Source organism: Poromitra crassiceps (genome assembly GCF_964638095.1).
Source record: "Poromitra crassiceps genome assembly, chromosome: 20".
NCBI lineage: Eukaryota > Metazoa > Chordata > Actinopteri > Beryciformes > Melamphaidae > Poromitra > Poromitra crassiceps.
The window spans coordinates 19,408,583-19,432,800 of record NC_139637.1 but is presented as its reverse complement, the minus strand read 5'-3'; the positions used below and the strand labels follow the sequence as shown (position 1 = coordinate 19,432,800).

General features: G+C 45.2%; 1 protein-coding gene across 2 annotated transcripts in view; it reads left to right on the top strand.

Annotated features, from left to right (window-relative positions):
* ntsr1 (neurotensin receptor 1 (high affinity)) overlaps positions 1-16,686 on the top strand; it is a 51,016-nt gene extending 34,330 nt beyond the window's left edge. Inside the window, exons 3-5 of one of the 2 annotated variants that reach the window (XR_014553601.1) lie at positions 3,437-3,521; positions 15,631-15,981; positions 16,023-16,686. Coding sequence is in view for 1 of the 2 variants with exons in the window: in XM_083657114.1 (XP_083513240.1) it covers positions 3,437-3,521; positions 15,631-15,889 (344 nt within the window). In the remaining variant the exon portion in view is untranslated. Of the gene's footprint in view, positions 1-3,436; positions 3,522-15,630 lie in introns of both variants that reach the window. The other variant, XM_083657114.1, reaches the window with a different exon arrangement.
* Positions 16,687-24,218: the final 7,532 nt, after the last annotated feature.

The following is a 24,218-nucleotide window of genomic DNA, read 5'->3' as shown; positions in this document are numbered from 1 at the left end:
GTTAGTTAAGTTAAGTTAAGTTATCCTTTATTTATCCCCATGGGGAAATTCATCCTCTGCATTTGACCCATCCTCTACTAGGAACCTAGTAGAACTAGGAGCAGTGGGCAGCCACAGTGCAGCGCCCGGGGACCAAGTCCAGTTCTTTTTGCCAGTGCCTTGCTCAGGGACGCTGACAGGAGTATTAACCCTAACATACATGTCTTTAGGTGGTGGGAGGAACCCCACACGAACACGGGGAGAACATGCAAACTCCACACAGAAAGCACCTGGCACGGACCGGGATTCGAACCTGGGACCTTCTTGCTGTGAGGCAACAGTACAGCCTCTACTGTAGGCAATCTTCTCTCAAATCGCTCCATACCTCTATACAATCTTTCAGAGGTGTGTATGTGCACGTGCTGTGCTAACTCCTATAGGACGAATCAGCGTGACATCACAACAACAAAACCATCCAGAAATGCAGAACCGCAGCAGTTAACAAGTATGAGATGTTTGGAGCGGGGGAGTCTGGTGCAGCGCACAGGTCCTAGACCTGGTGAGACGAGGACCTGTCTTTGATGGTGGGAGGAAACCAAAGCACCCAGAGTAAAACCCACACGAACACGGGGAGAACATGCAAACTCCACACAGAAAGGACCTGGGACGACCAGGGTTTGAACCCGGGACCTTCTTGCTGTGAGGCAACAGCGCTAACCACTGAGCCACCGTGCCGTCCCGCTCTAGCGGATTGTAGGTTTTTGGGGTGTCAGCCGGAGTTTAGTCTCACAATTTTGTGCACACAGGATAGTTAGTTAGTTAGGTTAAGTTAGTTAAGTACATATACTGTGCCTGGGTGGCGAGCATATTTGACAATTTAGCTGGAGCTCGGTCAAACCTTAGCTTTCATTGTGAATTAGAAAATGGTCGGGGGACCACTCTGCACCCTATCATGGGCCGCATCTGGCCCCCGGGCCACAAGTTGAGTATCACTGTCCTTTATATACAAGGATGTAAGTGGCTTTATTTAGTAACAAGCACCCAGCTGGTCTGGGGAGTTGAACTGGCAACCTTCTGGTCACAAGCGCGCACTTCTCTATTTATTCTCTATCCAAAAATAGTATAGTTCAATACGAGGCGGCTGTCCATCGACTCAAAGGATCATCATGGCTCTTAACGTTTAATTACTCGCTAAATAGCAATGAGTTACGTACATAGAGGACGATCAATACAGAGCGGTAGCCTATTCTTCCGAAGGCAATTTGAACCCGATCTTGAACGCAACGGGTCCTGGAGGCTGAAACTGATGGACTTGTACTGACATGGGCAAATCGACAGAATAACAAGGATGGTGGTTAGCTCCGGCTACAATACCTATTACATGGCTGTTTGAGTTCATCAATACAAGTGATCATTGCACTCATGTCAGAAGAGAAGGGAAGAGAATTCACTTAAATACCTCAATCTGTCTTAGTGAACTAACTTGAACACAGACAAGCGCATAGCGTACGTAGAGCACTCACTAAACACGTAATACATTTTAAAAAGAAAGTATAAAACAGGTAAATAGCATCCAAGCCATAAAGAATAACCATAAAAGCGAAAGACAAATGGCAAGAATAAATCCAAGTTTAGAGTGTTAAGAAGGCGGACAGCTTCAGGATTATGTGCTATTCTGGAATGTGGAAATTCTGGTTTTAACACCCTCTCACAGCCGGGTGAGAGGGCTCCTTTACACATTTAAGGCCCTTCTTTTGTAGTCTAGCCTTATAGATTTTCGCTCGGGGTATGTAGAATGCATCAATTCTGGATGTAGTACAGACGAGAACAGAACAGAACAGAACAGAACAGAACAGAACAGAACAGACCAGACCAGAACAGAACAGAACAGAACAGAACAGAACAGAACAGAACAGAACAGAACAGAACAGAACAAAACAGAACAGAAGATCAAACCATCAACCATCCAGTTCCATTTTATTGGAGAGAAGCCAGAATCTCTGCTGCCGATATCTCCAAAACTCAGGCAAATAACAAAACAATTATATAGATGGATAAATAGTACTGCAGGTGAGAGGGAAAATATGTATTTTGGATTTTAGGGTGAGCTGTCCCTTTAACCTTATAACCAAGTCATTAGTTGCCTAAACATAACGAGGATACATGGTGCCGTTTTCAACCAGGAAATGGCCTGAGGCCACGGTACACCGAGTCGCCCCCGGTGTCGCCACCAGGCCGCCGCGGGTCGGCTCGCCATCGGCTCGTTTTAAACCGTTTTAAATCCTTTGAACACTGAATGTCAAATGCTAGCATTTTATTCTGGCAACTGGTTGGTAGGGATCATTCCTGCAGAGAGTCAAAGAAAATGGAAAACCAATTTCACCCTGAAAGTCTTATTTGTGTCTTTGTCCTTTCATTTTCAAGTCATTTTCCCCCCTTGCCCCCTTGATTGCCATCCTGTGGTACATCATCAGTGGGGTTTGGAGAAGGAGTGGCTGAGACAGGGAACTGTGTGTGTTTGGTGGTGTTGGTTGCTCTCAGTTTGCCCCTGTACATTGTACAGGGCAATATCTTACACCCAGTGCAAGTGCAAGGTCAAGGGCAAGGACAAGCGTTATCTTTACTAGTTGTTTTTATTTGTATTTTGCATTTACTTATACAGGGAAATCTCTTGAGAGCAAGCTCTCATTTTCAAGAGTGCCCTGAACAGAAGAACACAGACAAGAAGTTTCAGTTGCAGACAGACAAGATGGAGCAGCAATGAGAATAAAGATAAAAAGAAAAATCTAGTAAAGGAAAAAAACATTTTAAGTTTCTACTGTAGCACTCAAAATATTTTTTTTCTTTTTTTAATTACCACGGGGTCAGCAGTACAGTAGCTACATCAAAGGACGTGCTTCAGCGACCTAGTGGTAATTAAATTGGGGGGGGGGGGAATATAGATTTTGAGTACTAGAAACTAGCAACGATAACCCTTGCACTTGCACTGGGCATATGGCCCTATCTATGAATGAATGAATGAATGAATGAATGAATGAATGAATGAATGAATGAATGAATGAATGAACGAATGAAAGTTTTATTTACGTGTCAGGACAAATCGCATGACCCATCCCGGTCCCTGGGAGTATCAGACACATCAACATAAAGTCATTAACATACCGCTTCCGGTGCATACTCCTTCAGACAGCGAAACAGTACACTCAGGAAATGGACAGCAGAACACACAAATTTAACTACAATATGTAGTAAGTAAAATATATGAATTATCTATCATAGGTCATGTTTCTCCTCCTATCCCACGCATATGAAATATAATTTGGAAAGAGCAAAGATGTTATCAAAAAGAAATTCAAGTATGGCTCCTTCTTCAAAGTCTAATGTGTTGTTGTGCTCTTCACTGTCTTGTTCTGATGCCATCTCTCCTCCTCCTCCTCCTCCTCCCCTTGTTGTGAAGGAGCGGTGGTCATAGCCTTCGTGGTCTGCTGGCTGCCCTATCATGCCCGGCGTCTCATGTACTGCTACATCTCCGAGTGGTCTGAGTGAGTAGAACCATATTCCTTCTCCACACACCAGGGAGCTTCCGATCGTTTGATTGGTTGCTTATACACCCCACTTGATCATTCTGGTATGGAAAACACACTGATGCTAAACGGACACACACACACACGCACACACACACACGCACACACACACACGCACACACACACACACACACACACACACACACACACACACACACACACACACACGCACGTACACAAATATTGGCAAAAGTCATCATTTAGAGGGTCATCAGTTAAGAGTGTCTGACAGGAGCAACACAGATCAATCTTCCTGATTAGATTGCCTTCATTTGTCATTCGCATCCTCTCTCTCTCCCTCCCTATCTCTCTTTCTCTCTCTCTCTTTCTCCCTCCCTCTCTCTGCCTCCCTCTCTCTCTCTCTCTGAATCTCTCTCTCGTTCTCTCTCTCCCTCCCTCCCTCTCTCTCTGCCTCTCTCCTCCTCTCTCTCGCTCTCTCTCTGCCTCTCTCTCCCTCCCTCTCTCTGTCTCTCTCTCTCTCTCTCTCGCTCTCTCTCCCTCTCTCTCTCATTCTCTCTCTCTCCCTCCCTCCCTCTCTCTGCCTCTCTCTCTCACCCTCTCTCTCTCTCTCTCTGAATCTCTCTCTCCCTGATTAGCCCCCGCCAAACGATATAATTTATTATTTCCCAAATTGAATCAAACAGACATCATTTCAGTAAATGAATGTTCATGCTGGGACGGCGTTGTGCATTTAAATGCGGCAACAGAAAGCCACACAACACAGCACCTCGGGAAACAAGGTTGTTGTAAACACACACGCCAACTCAATCAGACAGACAAACTTGATTCAGGACCACAAGGTGCAGTGTGCCCCCTCCTGGCACATGATGTCACTCTGATGTCACTCATGATGTCACTCTCTACACAAACCAGAATTGGCAGTTTGTGAATGCCTTGCCTTTTAATGTCGTAAACAGGCTTGTCCCTCAATACTAACTAATGCGCGGACTCGATTTTCTCGCACACTCGATGTCTAGAGTGGAGACTCTGGAGACGATGCGCCATAGGCGTACTTTTTTCGGCGGTTGTGACCAAACTCATGTCAACTCATGCCCACGTCATCCACATCATCACTGGGTATGACATCACTTGACGATTGTGGGGCATGACATGACATCATCAGTGGTTATGACATCATCCTTAACGTCGCTTGGCTGGCTCACACTACAGGATTTTCGGGCCGATTTATGCCCGATTCACCCCTCCCGAGAATCGGAGGAGAAATCTGGCCTGGCAGCTTGCCAAGCTTGGTCGGGGCCGATGTTCGGCACAGATTATCTTGTAGTGTGAGCGGTTTGCAGATCCAATCTTAACCCTCCCGATCTGCTCAAAGCCTCATCGGGGCCGTCCCGATCATATCAAACATGTTTGATATTTAGGACTGAAAATCTGCGCGAATACATCATCCTGCTGCTGCACAAGCCTCCCGTCATTATCGTTAATTGACGCGGCTCATTTGATGCGCTGCACTGCAGGCATCAGATAGGCTACCAAATACCAACAGCACAGAACCATGAGTATTTGGGGGAAAATGTCACTAATTTATATCACAATGAATGACCAATGAATAAAAAGTTGTTATATCGTAGTTTTGAGCCCCTGCCAGTCAGAGGCTGTCCTACCTGTCTATCGAGCAGTGTGGGGAAAAAAGGCATTGCTGCTGCGGGAAGCAATCCAGTCTATCCAAACTTTTGCCGATCTCATCATGGCATGCAGCAGGGAAATATATTTTGGTAGCCCATGTGTTTGTGTTCTCACTTGTACAGACAATAGAGTTGCGTTGTTTACACGCATGCTAACTGCCGTGAGATTCATTTGTTTGGCGAGACAGGCATGAAAATGAGGAAACGAGAGAGAGAGGTGAGGTGGGGGCGGAGCGCTTTGGTCACTGCTGGAACCCCAAAAACGAAACAGGTTCGGAGTATGGCCGGGCGTCAAGGTGATTATCCTGCCGATAATCTTAATAATATCCTGTAGTGCGTGGTGCGCCACATTTACAAATCTTGTAGTGTGTGCATGTTTGAGATTCTAGGGAAGATAATCGGGGAAGATTCTCCTGTAGTGCGTGTCACAGCCAGATTTCAAAATCGGCTAGGATTGTCAGAATCCTGTAGTCTGAGCCCAGCTTTAGTGTTTCGCAGTTGACTCATGCTCCGTTGCACCTCATCTCTGCCAGGGATTGGCTGTTTAGAGCGTAGCCCTCCTGGTCATAGCAGGCCCTCCGTCGAAAGACCTCCGGCATGATCTGGGTTGACCGTGACTGTTGAGATGAAGAAAGCAAAGCAGAGTGCCCCCAAAATCAGACGGGCGAGCTCCTTTGATGGCGACCACAGCCAGATTAGAGGCATCAAACTTCTCTGTGTCCTCTCTCCAGTCTCAAAAAGCCACAATACTCGAATACTCCAGAGATATTTTACCAGAGGAACTTGTCATCTCCCCACCCCCGAAAAAACACTTCAGACCAGAGGAAGTTCGACGGTACTCGACCAATCACGACACATGTAAACAAAACCGATGGAGGTGATTGGAGAAATTAGCGGATGTGCCCGCCTTATTTCCGTATTGACAGAGAAACAGAGATTATGTAGGTTTGCTCATTGATGTGTAAGATGTGTAAGATAAAGGAATGGCAATGAAATGACTTTTTTTTTTATTGGCATCAGATTTCTGGAATATTACAGAAAGGAATTTGCTACATTACTAGGAACACTAGGAAACCATCAATAATATTAGGAAATGTAATAATATTATTGTATCGCATTACTGAGCAATTTGTTACCACCTACGGCTGCAAATGCCGTGTGCAGCCAGCCATCTTTAAAAGAAGTGAACGCTGGCTGTTCCAGGAGAAGGCCTTGCCACCAGCTGTGTCTTTATCATGATCTTGATAGGGTTTTTGCTAGAGGCACCTGGGACTCCACCGAATATAGGATCACTGCTACAGTAGCTGGCAGGAGAACGACATAAGTGAGTTGCTCCACATCATGAAAGGACAGAATTTGTCACTTCCACCGTACTTCAGCTGCATTATTATTATTATTATTATTACGTAATATATTTAGATCAAAATCCGGCAAGGCATGAAATAAGATCACTTACAGTCCGCTGGCACAACACTGCAGGATATCCAGACAAATAAATGGATGCGTTCACAATCTCTCCTTCCCACTTCCCCCCGATGAGAAGCCATCAATTTGGTTAGACACGTCTGGATTGACATTCTGACACACGCACGCACGCGCGCACACACACACACACACACACACACACACACACACACACACACACACACACACACACACACACACACACACACACACACACACACACACACACACACACGCACACACAAAGGGGGGGCGTTGGAGTGAGAGAAGAACAAAAAAAAGAAAGATTTATAAAGCCCGTTACAAAGTTGTCTTCCTGCCTTGCCCACTTCCCACTTGACAAGCGCGATTAAAAGCACATCCTGTCAGTGTCTGTAGCGTTTATCAGCAGCAGTGCATTCCACTGGGTTCACTTTGCACTCCTGCACATTGTGTTGCGTTTGTGCAGAGCATCTAGATTGGTCCCCTGTCTGATGATGAATAACACGCAAACTGTCTTATGTGGAGTGTGAGAGAGACGGCGAGGGAGAAGAGGAATGAAAGAGATGAGCTATACCCGCGTGTGAACATAATGAAAAGGTCGTGTCAGTCTACTCTCGCTGATGTCCTCCTCAATCAGCTTCTCGTTCATCGGTAATGCTCGACCTGTCCTCAATCATCTTCTCGTTCGTCTGTGATGCTCGCTCGACCTGTCGCCCGCGGAGCCCACACTGAACACATTGATACTCAGAAGACGGAGTTTCTAATGGACATGGTGCTCAGGAGTATCTTTGTGTCAGAATATACTGCCATCTACCATGACTTATTATGACCCTTTGCTTGCCTTTTGTTACCGGCTGTTCTATACAGTGGGGCAGTGGGTGGCCAGTTCAATCCCCGCGGGACCGGCAGGATAAATCTGGCTGGGGAAAGTGAAAAGGCAGCGCTTGCCCCTCCCTCATTACCACCACTGAGGTGCCCTTGAGCAAGGCCCCGAACCCCAACTGCTTGCCCCTCCCTCATTACCACCACTGAGGTGCCCTTGAGCAAGGCCCCTAACCCCCAACTGCTCCAGTGGAGCTGATCAGAGGCCAGCAGATCAGACTGTGGTTGTACTGGTCAGCTTCCAGGTGTGAATGTGTGTGTGAATGTGAACAGGGTGCTCCTGAAAAAGAGAGCATTGAGACTCCCCCTCTATAAATAAAGATAAAAAATAAATGAAAATACAGGCGGGTATATATATATATATATATATGGAATGGAGATTAAGCCAACCAAATCCCGCAGCATCTCCATTGTCAATGGCCAGCTCGCCAATGAGAGGTTTCACATCAACGGCGAACCAATACCAACAAGCTTGGAGAAACCCATCAAAGGTCTTGGTCGCTGGTACAGCGCAGACCTGAAGGACTCCAAACAGGTGGAGCAACTGAGGCACGATACAATCAGTGGCCTCAAGCAAATGAACAACACTGCTCCCCCAGGGAAGCTGAAGCTCTGGTGCTTCCAGTTTGGACTGCTGCCCCGTCTCATGTGGCCAATTTCCATCTACGAGGTCACTCTGTCCCATGCCAGTCGGCTGGAGAGATTGGTGAGCTCGCAAGTAAGGAAGTGGCTTGGACTACCGAGGTGCCTCACCAGCATAGGCCTGTATGGGAACGGAGCCCTCTCTCTGCCAATCTCGAGCCTGGTGGAGGAGTACAAATGTACCAAAGCAAGGCTGGAAATGACCCTCACAGAATCCCGGGATCCATTCGTACGAGGTGCTGCCCCCACCCTAGCAACAGGAAGGAAGTGGAAACCAGCTTGCAGCAGTTGCGGAAGCAAAGACCGCCCTCAGACACCGGGACATAGTGGGGCATGTACAGCACGGCAGAGGCGGCCTTGGGTCGGGAACAACACCACCCACATGGAAAAAGGCTGCTCCATCTGAACGCCGGCACCTGGTGGTGGAGGAGGTGCGTCATCAGGAGGAAGCAGCCAGATGTGCCAAAGCAGTTTCCCCAAGCTCAGCAAGGTCGCTGGATGAGGTGGGCTGGCGTGGAAAAGAGGAAAATCACATGGGGAGAGCTATGGAACATGGAGTCTAACAGGCTAAGTTTCATCATAAGAGCCACATACGACGTCCTACCCTCTCCAACCAACCTACATCTCTGGTTTGGAGAAGATCCAGCTTGTCTCCAGTGTGCAGCCCCGGCAAACCTCAAACACATCCTGGTGGGTTGTAAGGCCAGCCTAACTCAAGGAAGATGCACCTGGCGCCATAACCAAGTGCTGAAGTGCTTGGCCGCTGAACCTGAGCAGAAGAGGGTAACCACCAATGCCATGCCCCTAAACGCTCAGGCTACTTTCCCACAGCTAACAGCCTCCTTCATCCGAGAAGGGGGAAAACAACGGAACATCCGCACACCAGACTCATGCCCACTGAATGCAGCCAGGGATTGGGAAATGCGAGTGGACCTAAGCCAGAGGCTCACTTTCCCACCTGAAATTGCTGCGACCAACCTGCGCCCAGATCTGGTCCTCTGGTCCAACTCCTGCCGGCGTGTCTTCATCGTTGAGCTGACGGTCCCTTGGGAGAATGCCATCGATGAGGCATACGAAAGGAAAAGCCTGCGCTATGCCAACTTAGCAGCTGAAGCAGAGGAGCGAGGCTGGAGTGTGAGGCTGCGTCCAGTGGAGGTGGGCTGCAGAGGCTTTGTAGCCAGTTCCACCACAAGGCTCCTGAAGGAAGTAGGGATCAGAGGGCAGGCCCAATGGAAGGTCATCAAAGAACTGGCCACTGTTGCCGAAAGGAGCAGTCACTGGCTGTGGCTGAAACGAAAGGACACAGCATGGGCTGCAAAATGACCACAGGGAGCAACCATGCAACACAGACCCAGGCCTGATCAGCCTGTGGCAGGCCAGCCTCGGACGAGGGTGTATTGTGATAAAAGGCCGAAACACCCAGTGAGTCTGGGGCACACAACTGACGATGTGTTGTGCTGGTGGCTCCTAGTGGTCATCGCCAGTTCCAAACCCACCAAAGAGAACATCTCCAACCCTACTCAAGAAGACATCTCTCAAGTATTGTGCTGATTTCATCAGGGATTGTAACATCTAGTCCTATTAACTCATTGAGTGCCAATGATGACTTTAGTCGTCAATTCCGATAGTAACGTTGAGTGCCAATGACGACTAAAGTCGTCAATTGCGTTTTTTGACGGTGGGACGTGGATCAAAGCCTATTACATCTCCTATAAAAATATGGGAGCTATTGAAGGTGTATAACCTATTTTACAGACCCATTAGGTGGCGACAGTGCTCTCCAGATTAGAGAAAGGTCAGGAAAGCAGCAGGAAAAAGCCCCGTGATGAAAGAGAAACCGCTCATGCTGCAGCCAGAGCCATATAGATGGCTCTGGCTGGAGCTGACGTTGGCTGCGAACAGCAGTCAATCTGCGCCCACAACTGAGCCTCTCTGTCTCTGCTGTATAGTTTCTCCACACAGAAAAGCAGCACCCGACGCCGAAGGGCCAAACCATTCTCAGCAGTCCGGTTTGGCTTTTCCGTGTCGCGCTGGGAGCCGGCGCACAAAAACGGAGCACTCCGAAAATAGACCTGGGTGCGTGAGGCTGTGTGTTAGTGTGGGGAGGAGTTTGCAGCTGAGGGGGGGGGGGGAGAGGGGGGTGGGGCACGCAGGGCACCACACAACTACACCACGTCACTACATCAGAAAATATTAGCTTCAGACTCAGTGAATGTGCTTGAAATGCTTCATTTAACAAAAGGCGGAATATCTCAGGTTCTAATTTGAAACGCCTGTTTTTGCTCAAAACAACCTATCTTCTCCGGCTGATAACTAAAGAACGGAAAATGGTATCAATAAACTTTTTTTTGCTGGTGATACAATAGAGTCTCCTCGTTCTTTGTGCGTGTTCGGTGTTTACATAGTAATATCACACAATATTTTGTGGGCCTCGAGAAATCACTGAAAACGCTCTGAAACTCTGGCACTGGGAGCGTCCGTTCTCCAAAAGTGGCTGGCACTCAATGAGTTAAGCATTCTATATATATATATATATATATATATATATATATATATATATATATATATATATATATATATATATATATATATTCACAGTATTAATATATGCTGAATGTCTCTGGTCATCCATCTCCCGCATGCTATGTTGCTTACTGTAATCACCCTCTTCCTCATCCTCTCCCACAGCAGTCTGGAGGGAGATGTAAGTTCAATAAATTACAGAAAGTGGTTTGACCTACACTTCACGTGCTTATTATAGTGCGTATGATCTCAGTGCTGTTTTGAGAATGGATATTATCCTGTACGCAGCAGAACAGGGAAAAGTCACTGGAGCACACAGACAGAATAATGCCTTTATGAAGGTGCAAATAATGAGACTGACATTTGGATCGTCAGTACATCTTCTTCAGAGTGAATAATGGACAGAGGCTGTGGTATCATATCAAGCTAATGAGAAATCACCTACGGGTGAGTAAAAGGGGCCATTGCACTCAATTAACCAATGTCAGTAATCTACCACTAATCAAGTGGGTAGGGCAAGCATTCCACAAGGATTGACTCTGAGGATGTGCTGACATTGAAATGTGAGTCTCTCTTATGTTTGCATCTTAAATAAAGACAATATCCCTCCATGTGCGCCACTCTTTCCCACGGCGCTGGGCCAGCAGGCCGTGGTCAGAGGATGGCAAAGTCAGGACACTCAGTCACACACTCAGTCACTTAGGGTGCTTTCTCACTGGCGCCGCGGTACCCTTCCCGAGCACACTTCTCCCCAAATTCCCCCAGTTTCGAGAACATTTGACGAGTGTGAACATTGCGTTCCGCTCCGTTCCGCCGCCCGGGGCGCGCAACGGGGAACCGTGACAGGATCCACTTGAAAAGGTGGTCCGGGGAGCGCTTTGGCGTGCCTGGCCACGGAACACTTGCGAGTGTGAAAGCCAACCGTTCCGGACCACATAGACAACACACGGGCGACGACAAACTCCAGGCATAGTTGATGACGCAAGTGCACTCTGTTCCGTTTCCAAGCGCGGAAGAAATGTTGTAATGTGAAAGCTGACCAGCGGGGGAGAGGGGCGGGAGGGGCAATCGTTCCCGGGTGCGGAATGGAACGGAACAAAAGCAATCGTTCCCAGTGAGAAAGCAGCCTCAGTCAGACACTCAGTCACTTACTCAGTCAGTCAGTCAGTCATGAACATTTAGTGAGTTTAAGAAATAGGGGCCGTACCTAGGAATAGGAAGGTCGGGATTCGAGGAGTAGTAATAATAATAATACTACATGACATTTATATTTACATTTGAGATGTTTCTGTGACACTTGTAAATACGTCCGTATCGCTGATTTAGACAGCTTGGGACGCAGGCAAGTCTATGTATGGAGACGGGACTCTTGTAGGGTAGACGATGAAGTCATACCCGGAAAGAGGAGTTAGTTCAAGGCCAAAGGAAACTGCAGAGAAAGCAAACGGACCAGCGCTCTCAATGTCCTTTGAGTTTTTTTAAATAATCAATCTGGGTGAGGAGAGCAACAGCAACAGATGTGTTTCAGCGTAGCCTTCCTCACTGTTCTTCACAGTTGTCTGCCCAGGAGAAAAGATGGGAGATTTTCAAAAGCCAATCTTATACTGTGTTCCTGTTTAACCCATTGATACCTGATGCAGCATTTTTGTGTACTGTATATCCCTCATTTGTGTGCGTAACCCGAACTGCGTTAACGCAGTTCGTGGTCTTAAAGGGATACACACACAAATGCTGCATCAGGTATCAATGGGTTAAATCCAGCATCGGCTCTGCTCCATCTTCCTCCCTGTCCGTTAGCTTTGAAGGCTACAGTAATGAAGAAAGAAGAGGCCTGCAGAAGCTTCTCCCAAACAGCTGATTCCTTCCATCATGTCAGACGCATTACTGGCAGTGCGCCAGCAAGGCCTCAAATGAGCAAATGTGACAACTAAAGAGATTAGGCGGTTTAGTAGAATACATGGTCCCCATTAGTGTTGGGGGGAGGGTAACTCATTACAAAAGTAACATATTACATGTAATATATTACTTTTAGAAGTAACTCAGTAATATAACTTATTACCTATAGGATTTCAGTAATATTATACCAGTTACTTTGTCAAGTTACACAAGTTACAAATTTAGTTAATAAAAAAAAAAATCAAAGCACATATTTAAATAAAGATATAATAATGTCCTAATCAAATTGTGTGTTTTTATGCAAATAACCACTATAGATGACAATAACAAAGGAAAATTATAACATTTAGAATTTTGGATGGTTTACACTGACTTCAAGACGGTTGCATTTTTTCCCCTTGATCTCTTGTTTTCCAGGGCGGCGATGTCATTCTGCTACTGCTGTTATTTTGCTGAAAGTAATGCAAATGTAGTGTGATGAGTAATGATTTACTCTACACACACAGTAATATTGTAAAGTAACTTATTACTTTCAAATGAAAGTAATTAGTAATATGTAGTATATTACATTTTGAAAGTAACTAGCCCAACACTGGTCCCTATTCCCCAATCATTATTTCACAACATACACCACTCTTTCTGGTTGGTTGCGCAAATTCGCTTATAGTCTGTCGGGTCTCAAAGGATCCATTCTTACAGTATAATAGCCTCGGACTGATGCAAACATTTCTGAAAGGACACTATATGATTTCCCCCCTCATCATTATATTCTTTAAGTTAAACCTTTTTCCTTTAGGTTTTCCCATTTTAGTCAAGCAAACAAGAACCCCCTCCTACCTATAATAGCGTTTTGTCTCTGACAACCAAACAAATCTACAGTACATATAAATAGCTGCTATTATAAAGTTGCTCAGACATCATTCTCCCCCCCGGCTTGCTCTGCTGCACATGAAAAACACGTTGGCTACATGTTAAAAACACACGGGCTACATGCTAAAAACACACATGGCTACTATGTTTCTTCCATCTTTGTTCCTGCTTTCATCTCTTCTCTGACCCGCCTCCTTCCACCTCCTTTGAAAGAAACAAACAGACAAATGACAGCTCACCTCCCTTCATCTCAAGCCCTTTCCTTCGTTTCCATCACAAAGCAGCTCTCTGGCAGCCTGCTCATCTATTCATTTACTGGAGATTGATTGTTCTTTTTTTACAGTGCGCCTCTTATTAATTCCTATATTGCAAGACTGTGTGTGTGTGTGTGTGTGTGTGCGTGTGCGTGTGCGTGCGTGCGTGCGTGCGTGCGTGCGTGCGTGTGTGTGTGTGTGCGCGTGTGCGTGTGTATGCGTGCACGCGCGCGTGTGGTTGTACGTGCTGCAGGGGCGGTCCATTGTGAGAGAATAAGAACTCTAAAAAACAACACAGATCAGGTTGGCACAGGTCATTCACTTTTTTTTCTTTTCTTTTTTTTAAATACACAAACAAGAAAAACAAACTCAGACGCAGGAAAGAAAAGAAAAACAAAACAAACCAAAACACATACAACATTACAACATAGTGTTTGTTACCAGTCGCATAAGGTGCTTGTGCTTGTAAGAAATATTGCGCGTGGGATCCCACGCAAGGGGTCCATGAAAAACCAGACGGGCGAGCCATCCGTCACCTCTAACCTCAGTCACTTGTCATTCTTGACCTCATCAAAGTAGGCCAAGAACGGGTCCCAGATAGTTGAGAACCTTCTAAGTGAGTTGGTTTTCAGGGACCTGAGTCTCTCCATCTGTACAACAGAGATCATGTCCATCAGCCACACGTGAAAAGAAGGTGAAGAGGAGGACTTCTATTCCTTCAGAATAGGTTTTTTGGCGACAGTTGTCCCGAGTGTCAGAGATTGCTGCAAAGCTGTAGGGAATCTCACAGAGGACTCCAAGCATCCGAATATTGCGAGTTCCGCCTCCAGTTGCAGGGTTATTTTGTACACCTGTCACACAGTGGTGAGACAGAAGATAGATCTTGCAATTTATGCTTGGAGTAGTGAAGACGGTGAGCCAGATCATTCACTATTGAGTACGGTGAAATGGAAGGATTTGTCCAGTTAGTAATTTGTTAAATTACTGACCATGCAGGCTACCTGTTTTTAAGCTGTGACCAGCAGCTCTATACAGTAGGTCTCTATCAAGGTCTCTATCGGTCAGTTGGTCGGTCAGTCAGTCAGTCAGTCACTCGGTTAGTCAGTCAGTCAGTCACTCAGTCAGTTAGTCAGTCAGACAGTCAGTCAGTCAGTCAGTCGGTTGGTCAGTCAGTCAGTCGGTCGGTCGGTCGGTCGGTCGGTCGGTCGGTCGGTCGGTCAGTCAGTCAGTCAGTCGGTTGGTCAGTCCACACAGTTTTCACCCTATGGAGGCTGAAATTTGGCAGGGAGGTCAAGTGTGGCTGAAAAGGGGCGAGGGGGGGAGGGGTTTGAAATGCAGGGTGGCAGAGGCAGAGTAGGGTGGGCTGCCCCTGTCATCCTGCATTTCCTGCATGTATGTGGTCGTAGCCAGAGCCGTGTAGATAGAAGAGCCGCGACATCTCCATTCACTCCAATGGACCAGTTTTTTTACTCTCAAGAGTCCCAGGAAGTAAGGTCCTGGATTAAGCAGCGCTGTCGAGTTGCAGCAAAATGGACAGTTTGTGATGTACTTTGAATTTTTTTTTTTTTTTTGTATCAAATTGTACATTATCAGCTTTGTTTTAGCATTCCAAAGTAGCACGAGACCCCTTCCTGGCTGTTCATTGGCTAATGGGTCACGCATTTTGGTCCTCCGCTGACGCCACTGTCTCTTTAAATTGCTCTGGTCGTAGCTATTTGCGAATTGTACGCTGGTTTATGTGTATTGGGATGGTGTGTCAGTGTATTTTAAGTTCTTGATTCACTGGTGCGCTCACCACATTTTACTCCACATTTATTCTAAAATACAATCTTAAAAACCACAATTAATTTGACGTTGATATTATGCGACACACAGCACCTTGTAACTGCCCGTCTGTTGTTTCTCCCGCAGCGGCCTGTATGACTTCTACCACTATTTCTACATGCTGACCAACGTCCTGTTCTACGTGAGCTCGGCAATCAACCCGGTGCTCTTCAACCTGGTGTCGGCCACCTACCGCCAGATCTTCTTCTCCACGCTCCGCTACTTCTGCCTGCCCTGTCGCCACACACCCGGCGGCAGGCATCGCCGCGCCCTCACCCGCCACTCCATCAGCATCTCCAGCAACCACACCCTCTCCACCAACATCGTCAAGGAGACACCATACTGACCTGGTCCAACTTCATCAAGGAGATCATGATGGAGTCACCATCGCCCTCAACATTCCATTTAAGAGGAGGGTCAGGAAATGAGGAGAGCGCTGTGGAGTCACATGGAACAAAATGTGACAAGGAAGGAAGGAGAAACCTACACTTTTGAAAAAAGAAAGAGCATTTTCAAAATTGAAATTGACATGTAATTACTGTATATATATTATCATTTAAATTTTATTGGACCAATCAGACAGACTTGTACAGTGTGATTGTTGCTGTCTTTATTGTATCTATTTAGACGTCTTTGGATCATGTTATGGAACTTCCCTTATAGGTTCTGAAAGTAATTCCCCTATGCTCATGGCCTCTAGTAATATATTGACTTGCTAATATATTTATTTTCAGATTGAATTAAGCCCATAGCAGAAGGTTCTGCCATCCCACGACTGTTTTACAATCTGAAAGAATGAGTGGTTCCTATGTTGGACAGTATTGTGGTTAATATTCTCACTTAGGAATGTCTGAATTCAATAGCTGCCTTTTACTAATTTCTGATTCACAGAAATTGTCAGAGGAACATAATTCAAAATGTGTTTGAATTGTTACCAGCCACTGTCTTTTGAAGGTAGATCGATTACACAGAGAAAACAGATCTATAATCTTGCCCTTTTGACTGTGAATGTCAATACTCTAAATTAGATGGGTCGCAAGCTGCAGACAGCCGAATTGTTGCCTCTAAACCTGCTCAAATGTGCCAAATGTAAATCTTTTCACCTCATTTTGGCAGAACACTTATGGGCGGAGTTAATGGGCCCCCCCCCCCAGTAAAATAAATAAATAAAACACAGCTCACCATTGTAAATCTCCATGACACTGTCTGGCTGAATATGATGATGAAATTTATATCCACTTTGAAGAGCATCACAGGTATCGGCTTTGCTAAAGCTGTGACAGGGGGGCCTCTGACAGGCCAACACTCATTGTCTTTCATACTCATTATGTCATCTTTCCAAAAAAGCTTTCAAAACCCACCTTTTCACTGTTGCTTTTGACCTATAATCTTTTTTCTCTCTCTCTCTGTAATTTTCTTTTTTTTATTAAAGTTGCTTCGTCCTGTATTTGTAAAGTGTCTTTGAGCATGGTCAAAAGCAACAGTGAACAGTGAAGCCCTAAATAATATACATTACATTACTAAACATACAATAATGAGTATTAATGTTCTGTAATTCTACTCATATTCTAATATTTCTTATATTTCCATTCTTATACTTATTAAACAATAATTACTCTCTGATTAATAACACTAACAATAATAATGCAACTACAATAACAATAATAATGATTTTATTATTATTAGTACACTGTAGTATCAGCTTATTATTATAGTTATTACTTTATTATTCAGATACTAATTGTCGTAATTATTGTACAATAATAATTCCTCTAAATCTGGTTTCAAACGGCAAAAAGAAAACTGCCAAAAAATGTCACCGCCGACCAAAGGTCACCGGCAAAGTCCCCCCCTGCAGCCCTGTCTGGTGGCCCCCCCAAGTATAAAAGTCAAACCCCGCCTATGAGAACACGTACATTATTGTAGATGTGTCCAGGCTCTGTGAAATGCCAGTATGAAGACATGCTGCTGAGTCCATGCTGGTCCTGTCACGCTGCTTACACTTTGGAAGATGAATGTGTAAATGAAAGTGTAAATAGTGCAGACAGAGCTTATGATTACTTTGCTTCTTCTGCGTTCACGCTCTGTTTAAAAACCCTGGGTGGGTTGACGCTTGAAGAAGTATAGCTGCAACAGAGTATTTGTACATAGCAGCGGCGGTGGCAGTGGGGGAACAAGTGACGCATATCTTGAGAATGTACCATCTATAAATCAGTCTGATCTACATGGACTTATATGACGTTTTGGTCAAAGCATGGAAAAACAACGAGGAGAGCCTTCATACTGCTATGATGGGCATGTATGGGAGCAGACAGAGGAGAACTCCACATGCATTCCAATCTGGGAAGTGGGAATTCAGTAAAAAAAAAGTATTTTTAAAGCTCTGGGGGCAAGCAAATTTCAATACCTGAAGGACCGGAACCGGATCTCAACTGGCCCGGCCGCGCTCCTTCATGCTGTGATTTTACCGAGCACTGTTATTGGAGCGCTATTAGGGGAGAGTGGGGTGAGTTGTGCCACTTTTTACTTGAGGTGTCTTTAAAGTGAGGGCATGACAGTAATGCCTCCAACTACAATATGTAAATATATTTCAGGATGTTGTGCACCACTGGGAACACTCCCTTTGGATCTTAAATAAACTGTTAAAAAAATATGACTATTCTTAAAAAAGTGGTCTCTTGGCACAACTTGCCCCCGGTGCGGGGTAAGTTGTGCCTTTGGAGAGAATACATTGGGGTAAATTGTGCCATTGATTACTGAAGTAAAACAGAACATTTTCATCTCATATACTGTAATGCTATATCAAAGCAAGACAAAATAAAGATAACAATAAAGTCCAGTGTACTATAACAGGGTTAAACAAGGCTAAACGGTAGCAGGAGTTGACCTACATATTTAACATTTTCAGAAATAAAGATTACGGTATGTTCAAAATGAACAAAATCAACTATCACAGAGCCAGGCTACACTTGCCAATACTGCAATATTCTTCAACAAGGTCTATTTAAACATTTAAGAACAAAATGAAATAAAATTTCACTAAATCAACTGCAACTGCACTGGCACAACTTAACCCAGGCCTTTTGGCACAAATCACCCCATCCCCACCATTTTAACAAACTTGTATCATATAGCTGGTTTGGAGCTAACATCATGCTAACAGTATAGCCTCATAGTGTAGCTTACTAAAACACTAACACATGTGTGAAATGTTTTCAAGCTTGTCTATAATTGTTCAGACACAACAATCAATAAACCTTGATCATAAAAAATTTACTTTGAGAGGCAAAAAACAGTTTTTTGAACTTAAATGTGCTTAGCTCTTGTGCAATCTGCCTCCCTTCTTTGCAGAGTGAGTAAAATGGATGCCTCTTCAAAAATGTGTGGTCACATGACCAATTTCTTCTATGGTTTTCTAGATACAAGGGGTGGCACAACTTCCCCACTGGCACAACTCACCCCACTCTCCCCTATCCGTATTTTCTTCGACCATGCTGACTGATTTTTGGTGCAAATAGAAAATCTGTCTTGAGATTACAACACTCAGACACTTAACATGCCCACTAATGCGTTCACACCAGCTGCCACTTCCAAGGATCAGACAGATCTGAGGACACACTTCAATTAGGAGTTACGCAAAGATTAGAATCTGGACCCTTTCTGAGTTTTGGCCGTCAAGGAGCGCTATGGATGTTCAGAGGGGGGATGGCTTATGGAGGGATGTGTGTGTGTGTGTGTGTGTGTGTGTGGGGGGGGGGGGGGCGGAGGTGGGTGTAACTTGGTTGATGGATTATGTACATACTGTATGTATTTTTCACTGCTTTGATATTCCCTTTCATAGCATTACATCAGCCAAACACAGGAGCTAGCAAGCGCTACGTAGCGTTGAGTGTAAATAAACGGGAAAAACCTCATGAAATGACTTCAAAGCTCAACCATCGACCCTGACGATGTATGAGACTGTTCTCCACGCATCGTCTTTGAAACGTTGAACCTATAGAGTAGAGAGAACTGGGAAGCTTTGAACAGCTGGAATCGACTTCTCGCCCGTTTGTGCACTTACAGTAGCAGTTGGAACGATCGTTTAATGAAATCACTTCAGCCAGGGAGACAAGAAAGCGTGAGAATCTGAGCAGTCACCCTGGCTGCCAGATGGGGGCGCTATTGTTTTTATGGCCGCTCAGCTCTACAAGAAATACATGGACTTTCGGTGACTTGTTGATCATGTTGCTCGCACTGTGAGCATGTGGCGAGGGAGGGAGTGCGTGTACATGTCTGCAGAGGTGTGTACTGTAGTAGCCATACAGTAAATGTGTGGGTGTTGCTTTTTCCATGTACTCTATGTGTCACTTGAGATTTAAGTTAATCATCACAGATGTATTTTTACTATAAAAAAAAGTCAGTGTTTTCACATTCCTGAAGAACTAAGCACGCACATCCAAAGCCAAAAAGGGCAGGTGCTGAGCCGACAGTGAAACACAACACAAAAAGATAAACTGCTTGCACACCGCAGTGATTCATTTTGGTGTAATAAATCACTTAAACGGAGCCCTACAGCTAGGGTGCGAGAAGTTTGATCCTTTTTCATGTTTTTTAACCTTCCTCTGCTTTTATCAAAACATAAATGAATCGGCAGCAACTTTTTCTTCAGGCGGGCATTTTCTGCTGGAGGTCAGAACACCGAGGCCTTGGCCTCAAACAAGCCCACAGACCTATTTGGTACAAATTGAAATCAATGGATTCCATTAGAAGAGGTGACAGTAGGCTAATGATACCGTAAAAGTGTCACAACAGGGTTGGTTTTGAGGGTTGCCAAGTTTAAACGCCACGAGGTAGCTTAATGTTCAGTGACTGAATCAGATCATGAGGTAGCTTAATGTTCAGGGACTGAGTCAGATCAGTCGAGTCAAAGCTGTGGAATCAATTCAGGATTCTTGAATCAAGACTGTGAAAATTGCAGTTTTATGAGATAGGATTAAATGGGAAACGTTTTGGATCTTTTTTGGTTACTTTAGTTGTGCGAAAAGATGATCGGCAGCAGTTTGATCTCTATGTATCCGGTATTTATTTACAGCACTTTGATGCATTGTTTTATAGCCTGGTTAAAACCATCTGGATCCGTGAACTCACATTCTGTTTGGTTCTGTGGATCTGTCTGGACTGAGCTGTGCACATTTCAGTCATTTCAGTGGGTGGAAGTAGCCACAGTCCTTCAGCCAATCAGCGTCGTGTCATCCAGTCAAATCCAAATCCACTTGGAAGTACAGCAAAAACGTATTTTCCGCCGAGAAAGTCCGCTGTTGCATACTCGACGAATGTTCACGTTACTGCTCGAGCCGGAGAGCCGCGGAGGCAGCCATTACTGTTTTGCCAGCGGCCGGTGTTCCTGATTGGCCGGTTACGATGTCAACTACAAGGAAGGTCCCTTTTTATATATATATATATATATATATATTTTTCCAGATTTTTTTTATCCCATTTTTATCCCCCATTAGTGCTAATTTTAATTTATTTATCCTGGTTGCTGCTCCACCCTCTGCCGATCTGGGGAGAGCCGAAACTGGCTCCATGCTTCCTCCGAGACATGGGCAGTAGCGAGCCGCTTCTTTTCACCTGACAGGGAAAGCTTCACCGGTAGGACATAGCACGTGGGAGGATCACGCTATTCCAACCAGTTCCCCTCCCTCCGAGCAGGCGCCCCGAACGACCAGAGGAGGCACCACTTCAGCGACCAGGATATTGCATGTTTTGGTGAGGGGTTCCTATATGAAGGGTTCCCCAGGGGGCACGGGGAGAACATGCAAACTCCACACAGAAAGGCCCTTTTGACGACCCCACCCGGGCGGTGGGCACTCGAGGACATGCGGACGGGCACGCACTCCTTCAGCGCTCACAGCGTCCCAGGTGGGAATCGAACCCAGGACCTTCTAGCTCTGTGAGGCGACAGCTCTACGAGGCAGGTCCCTGATTGGCCCGTGTGCGTTGTGGATTCTGAAAACGCCCGACCCCAGGGGCAGAGGCCAGACGGTGTAACAGTCACTTTGGTTGCAATTACATGTTGGTCCACTGTGTGGCGCTCCTTGTTATTGTATTGGCTTTACGGCAACAACTTACTTTACGTCTCACTTCTTCTCCAGTCTGCCTCCATGCAAGACGCAAGTCAGACTCTAATCTGTGACAACTTGGTGTGTGTGAATTAACGTTCTCTATGTCTAGCTTCTACATGTGTGTAGAGAATTAGTGCCGTAGAGACCAGCCTTTATATGGTCGACAAGTATTAGCAATGAATAAACAGTCTGTGCGCAAATCCCACAACTGCCGTGCTTTGAGTCTGTCATGTTAGCTGGCTATCCAGGAAGCTAACAGAAGCTACACAACACCCCCAAACTTGTTACAACGGTCTCGCAGAACAAAAACACAAATGTGAGTTCACGTGACCGGATGCTAATTTAGCATACTGTAGCTAAATGCTGGACACAGAGAGGTGACACTGATGGAAGAGTGTTACTTTAACTATACCATGACATTATTCTGTGTTTCTTTTCATCGGTATTCTCAGTTACCGATGATGATGCATTTATGTGCCTTGTGTTGGTGGATAATGTTGTTTCTGTTGGTGTGTGCGTGCAGTATCTGTATCTCTGTGTTGTTGTATCTGTGGAGGCTTGAGCCACTATATATATATATATATTCTATAATAGAACTTTATTCATCCACACACCTGACTCCCAAACCTACAGGTTCCACAGACAGCCATGAATGAAATAATACTATATATATATATATATATATATATATATATATATATATATATATATATATATATATATATATATATATATATATATATATATATATATATATATATATCGCTTTAAATTTGCAACTGTTCACACTTCCTGGTCGATACACACAGTTAGACGCCCCTCTACAGTGCAGGGGGATTTGGCAGTACAGACCTGTAGGTGGGGGTGCTTGTATCATTAGGTTTATCGGCCCCATATTTCAATGTTCTGCTGTAATTAACAGGTTTTGCAAACAGAAATGTTCTTTCATTTCACTGTGACTGTATAAAGAAGCAAAGAGACATAATAAATATATAATGATGTGCTGTTGTTTACGTCTCACTCTGTGACAGTTATCTTAATCCCACCAGGCAGGCTCTGTCACAGCTGTCGCCAATATATGCAAAAATATGTGGTGTACAAACGATAACATACACACACACACACACACACACACACACACACACACACACACACACACAACTTAGCATAGCAGCGCTTGACCTTTTCTAAAGTGCAGCCATGAAATTAGCAGCAAAAAACAAGAGGTGTCAGTCACACAGCTCACGCAGCTCTGTGCTCTTTAAAGGGACAGCTCACCCTAAAATCTAAAATACATATGTTTCCTCTCACCTGCAGTGCTATTTATCCATCTATATCGTTTATGCCTTCTCTCTAATACAATGGAACTGGATGGCACTCGGCGTGTGGTGCTCAAAGCACCAAAAACATGCATTTGAAAAACTCAACAGCAAATGTCTCTTTCCAGAAATCATCACCCGGTTATTCAAGATAATCCACAGACCTTGTTGTGAGCAGTTTCATGGAGGAACTGTTTTCTTTCAACCGAACTACACAGCAGCTAGTGGGAGTCGTTTGGTCGAAAAAGAAAATATAAAATCGAAATATAAAATATTTCCGGAAAGAGACATTGCTGTTGAGTTTTTCAAATGTATTGTTTTGGCACTCTGAGCACCACAAGCCGAGTGCCATCCAGTTCCATTGTATTGGAGAGAAGGCAGACATCTCTGCGGCCGATATCTCCAAAACTCAGGCAAAAGGCTGTGTAAAAGGAAGGCAGTATTTTATGCAATAGCATTGCCATGTAAACAGGCCTAAGAGCTTTCCTCTGTAGGAATCTGCTACTGTAAGCTCCTCTGTCTGCAGGGCAAAGGGAGGAGGACTACCCATGCAAGTGGCAGACCAAGAATGGAAAGATTACAGTCCCTCCTTTCCAAGAGAGGACCTAACTTAGGAGTGTGTTCATCCTCCCGTTCCCCTCAGTCCCCCTTGATTTCCAGACAACTGACTGGAAGTCACGCAGAAGGTCAGACGTGGCAAGAGTTGGTGAATCTGAAAAGCGCTGGTTCGGTCCTCTCCTCTCTTTTCCTCTTCATTGCGGTGCTGCTGATTGAGCCTGGATCTTCTTCCTCTGTGAATGAACTTGAGCGCAAAAGCCGACCACATTATCCGTTTGCTCGAATCCTATAATAACGTCCGCAGGGGGGCCCCACGGTTGTCGGCGGCGCAGCGGCAGAGGTCGACAGAAAGAAGGCAACTGAAATGGAGAAAAGGAATTAAGAGGTAGGAGACTGATGAAAAGCAGCGGTTCAGACGGCTTGACCGTTCTCCCCGGTGAAACAGAAAGCCCCTCTACTTTAGCTAAGTGGGTCAGCAAATGTCAGCTGGCGGTGGAAAAGCAACCGCAAGTGCTGTCAGTTGTACTCCACAGTCAGTCATTAGGGAAGCATTGCTATGCACGCCTCCCCCTCAGAAGCTATAAGTCACACAGACTGGGTAATTATCTTCTGTCATCATAGCATGGCGGCGCGCTTAGCCTATGTCCATTTGGCAGGATGGAGGAGTGGACTGGACAGGAAATGACTAAGG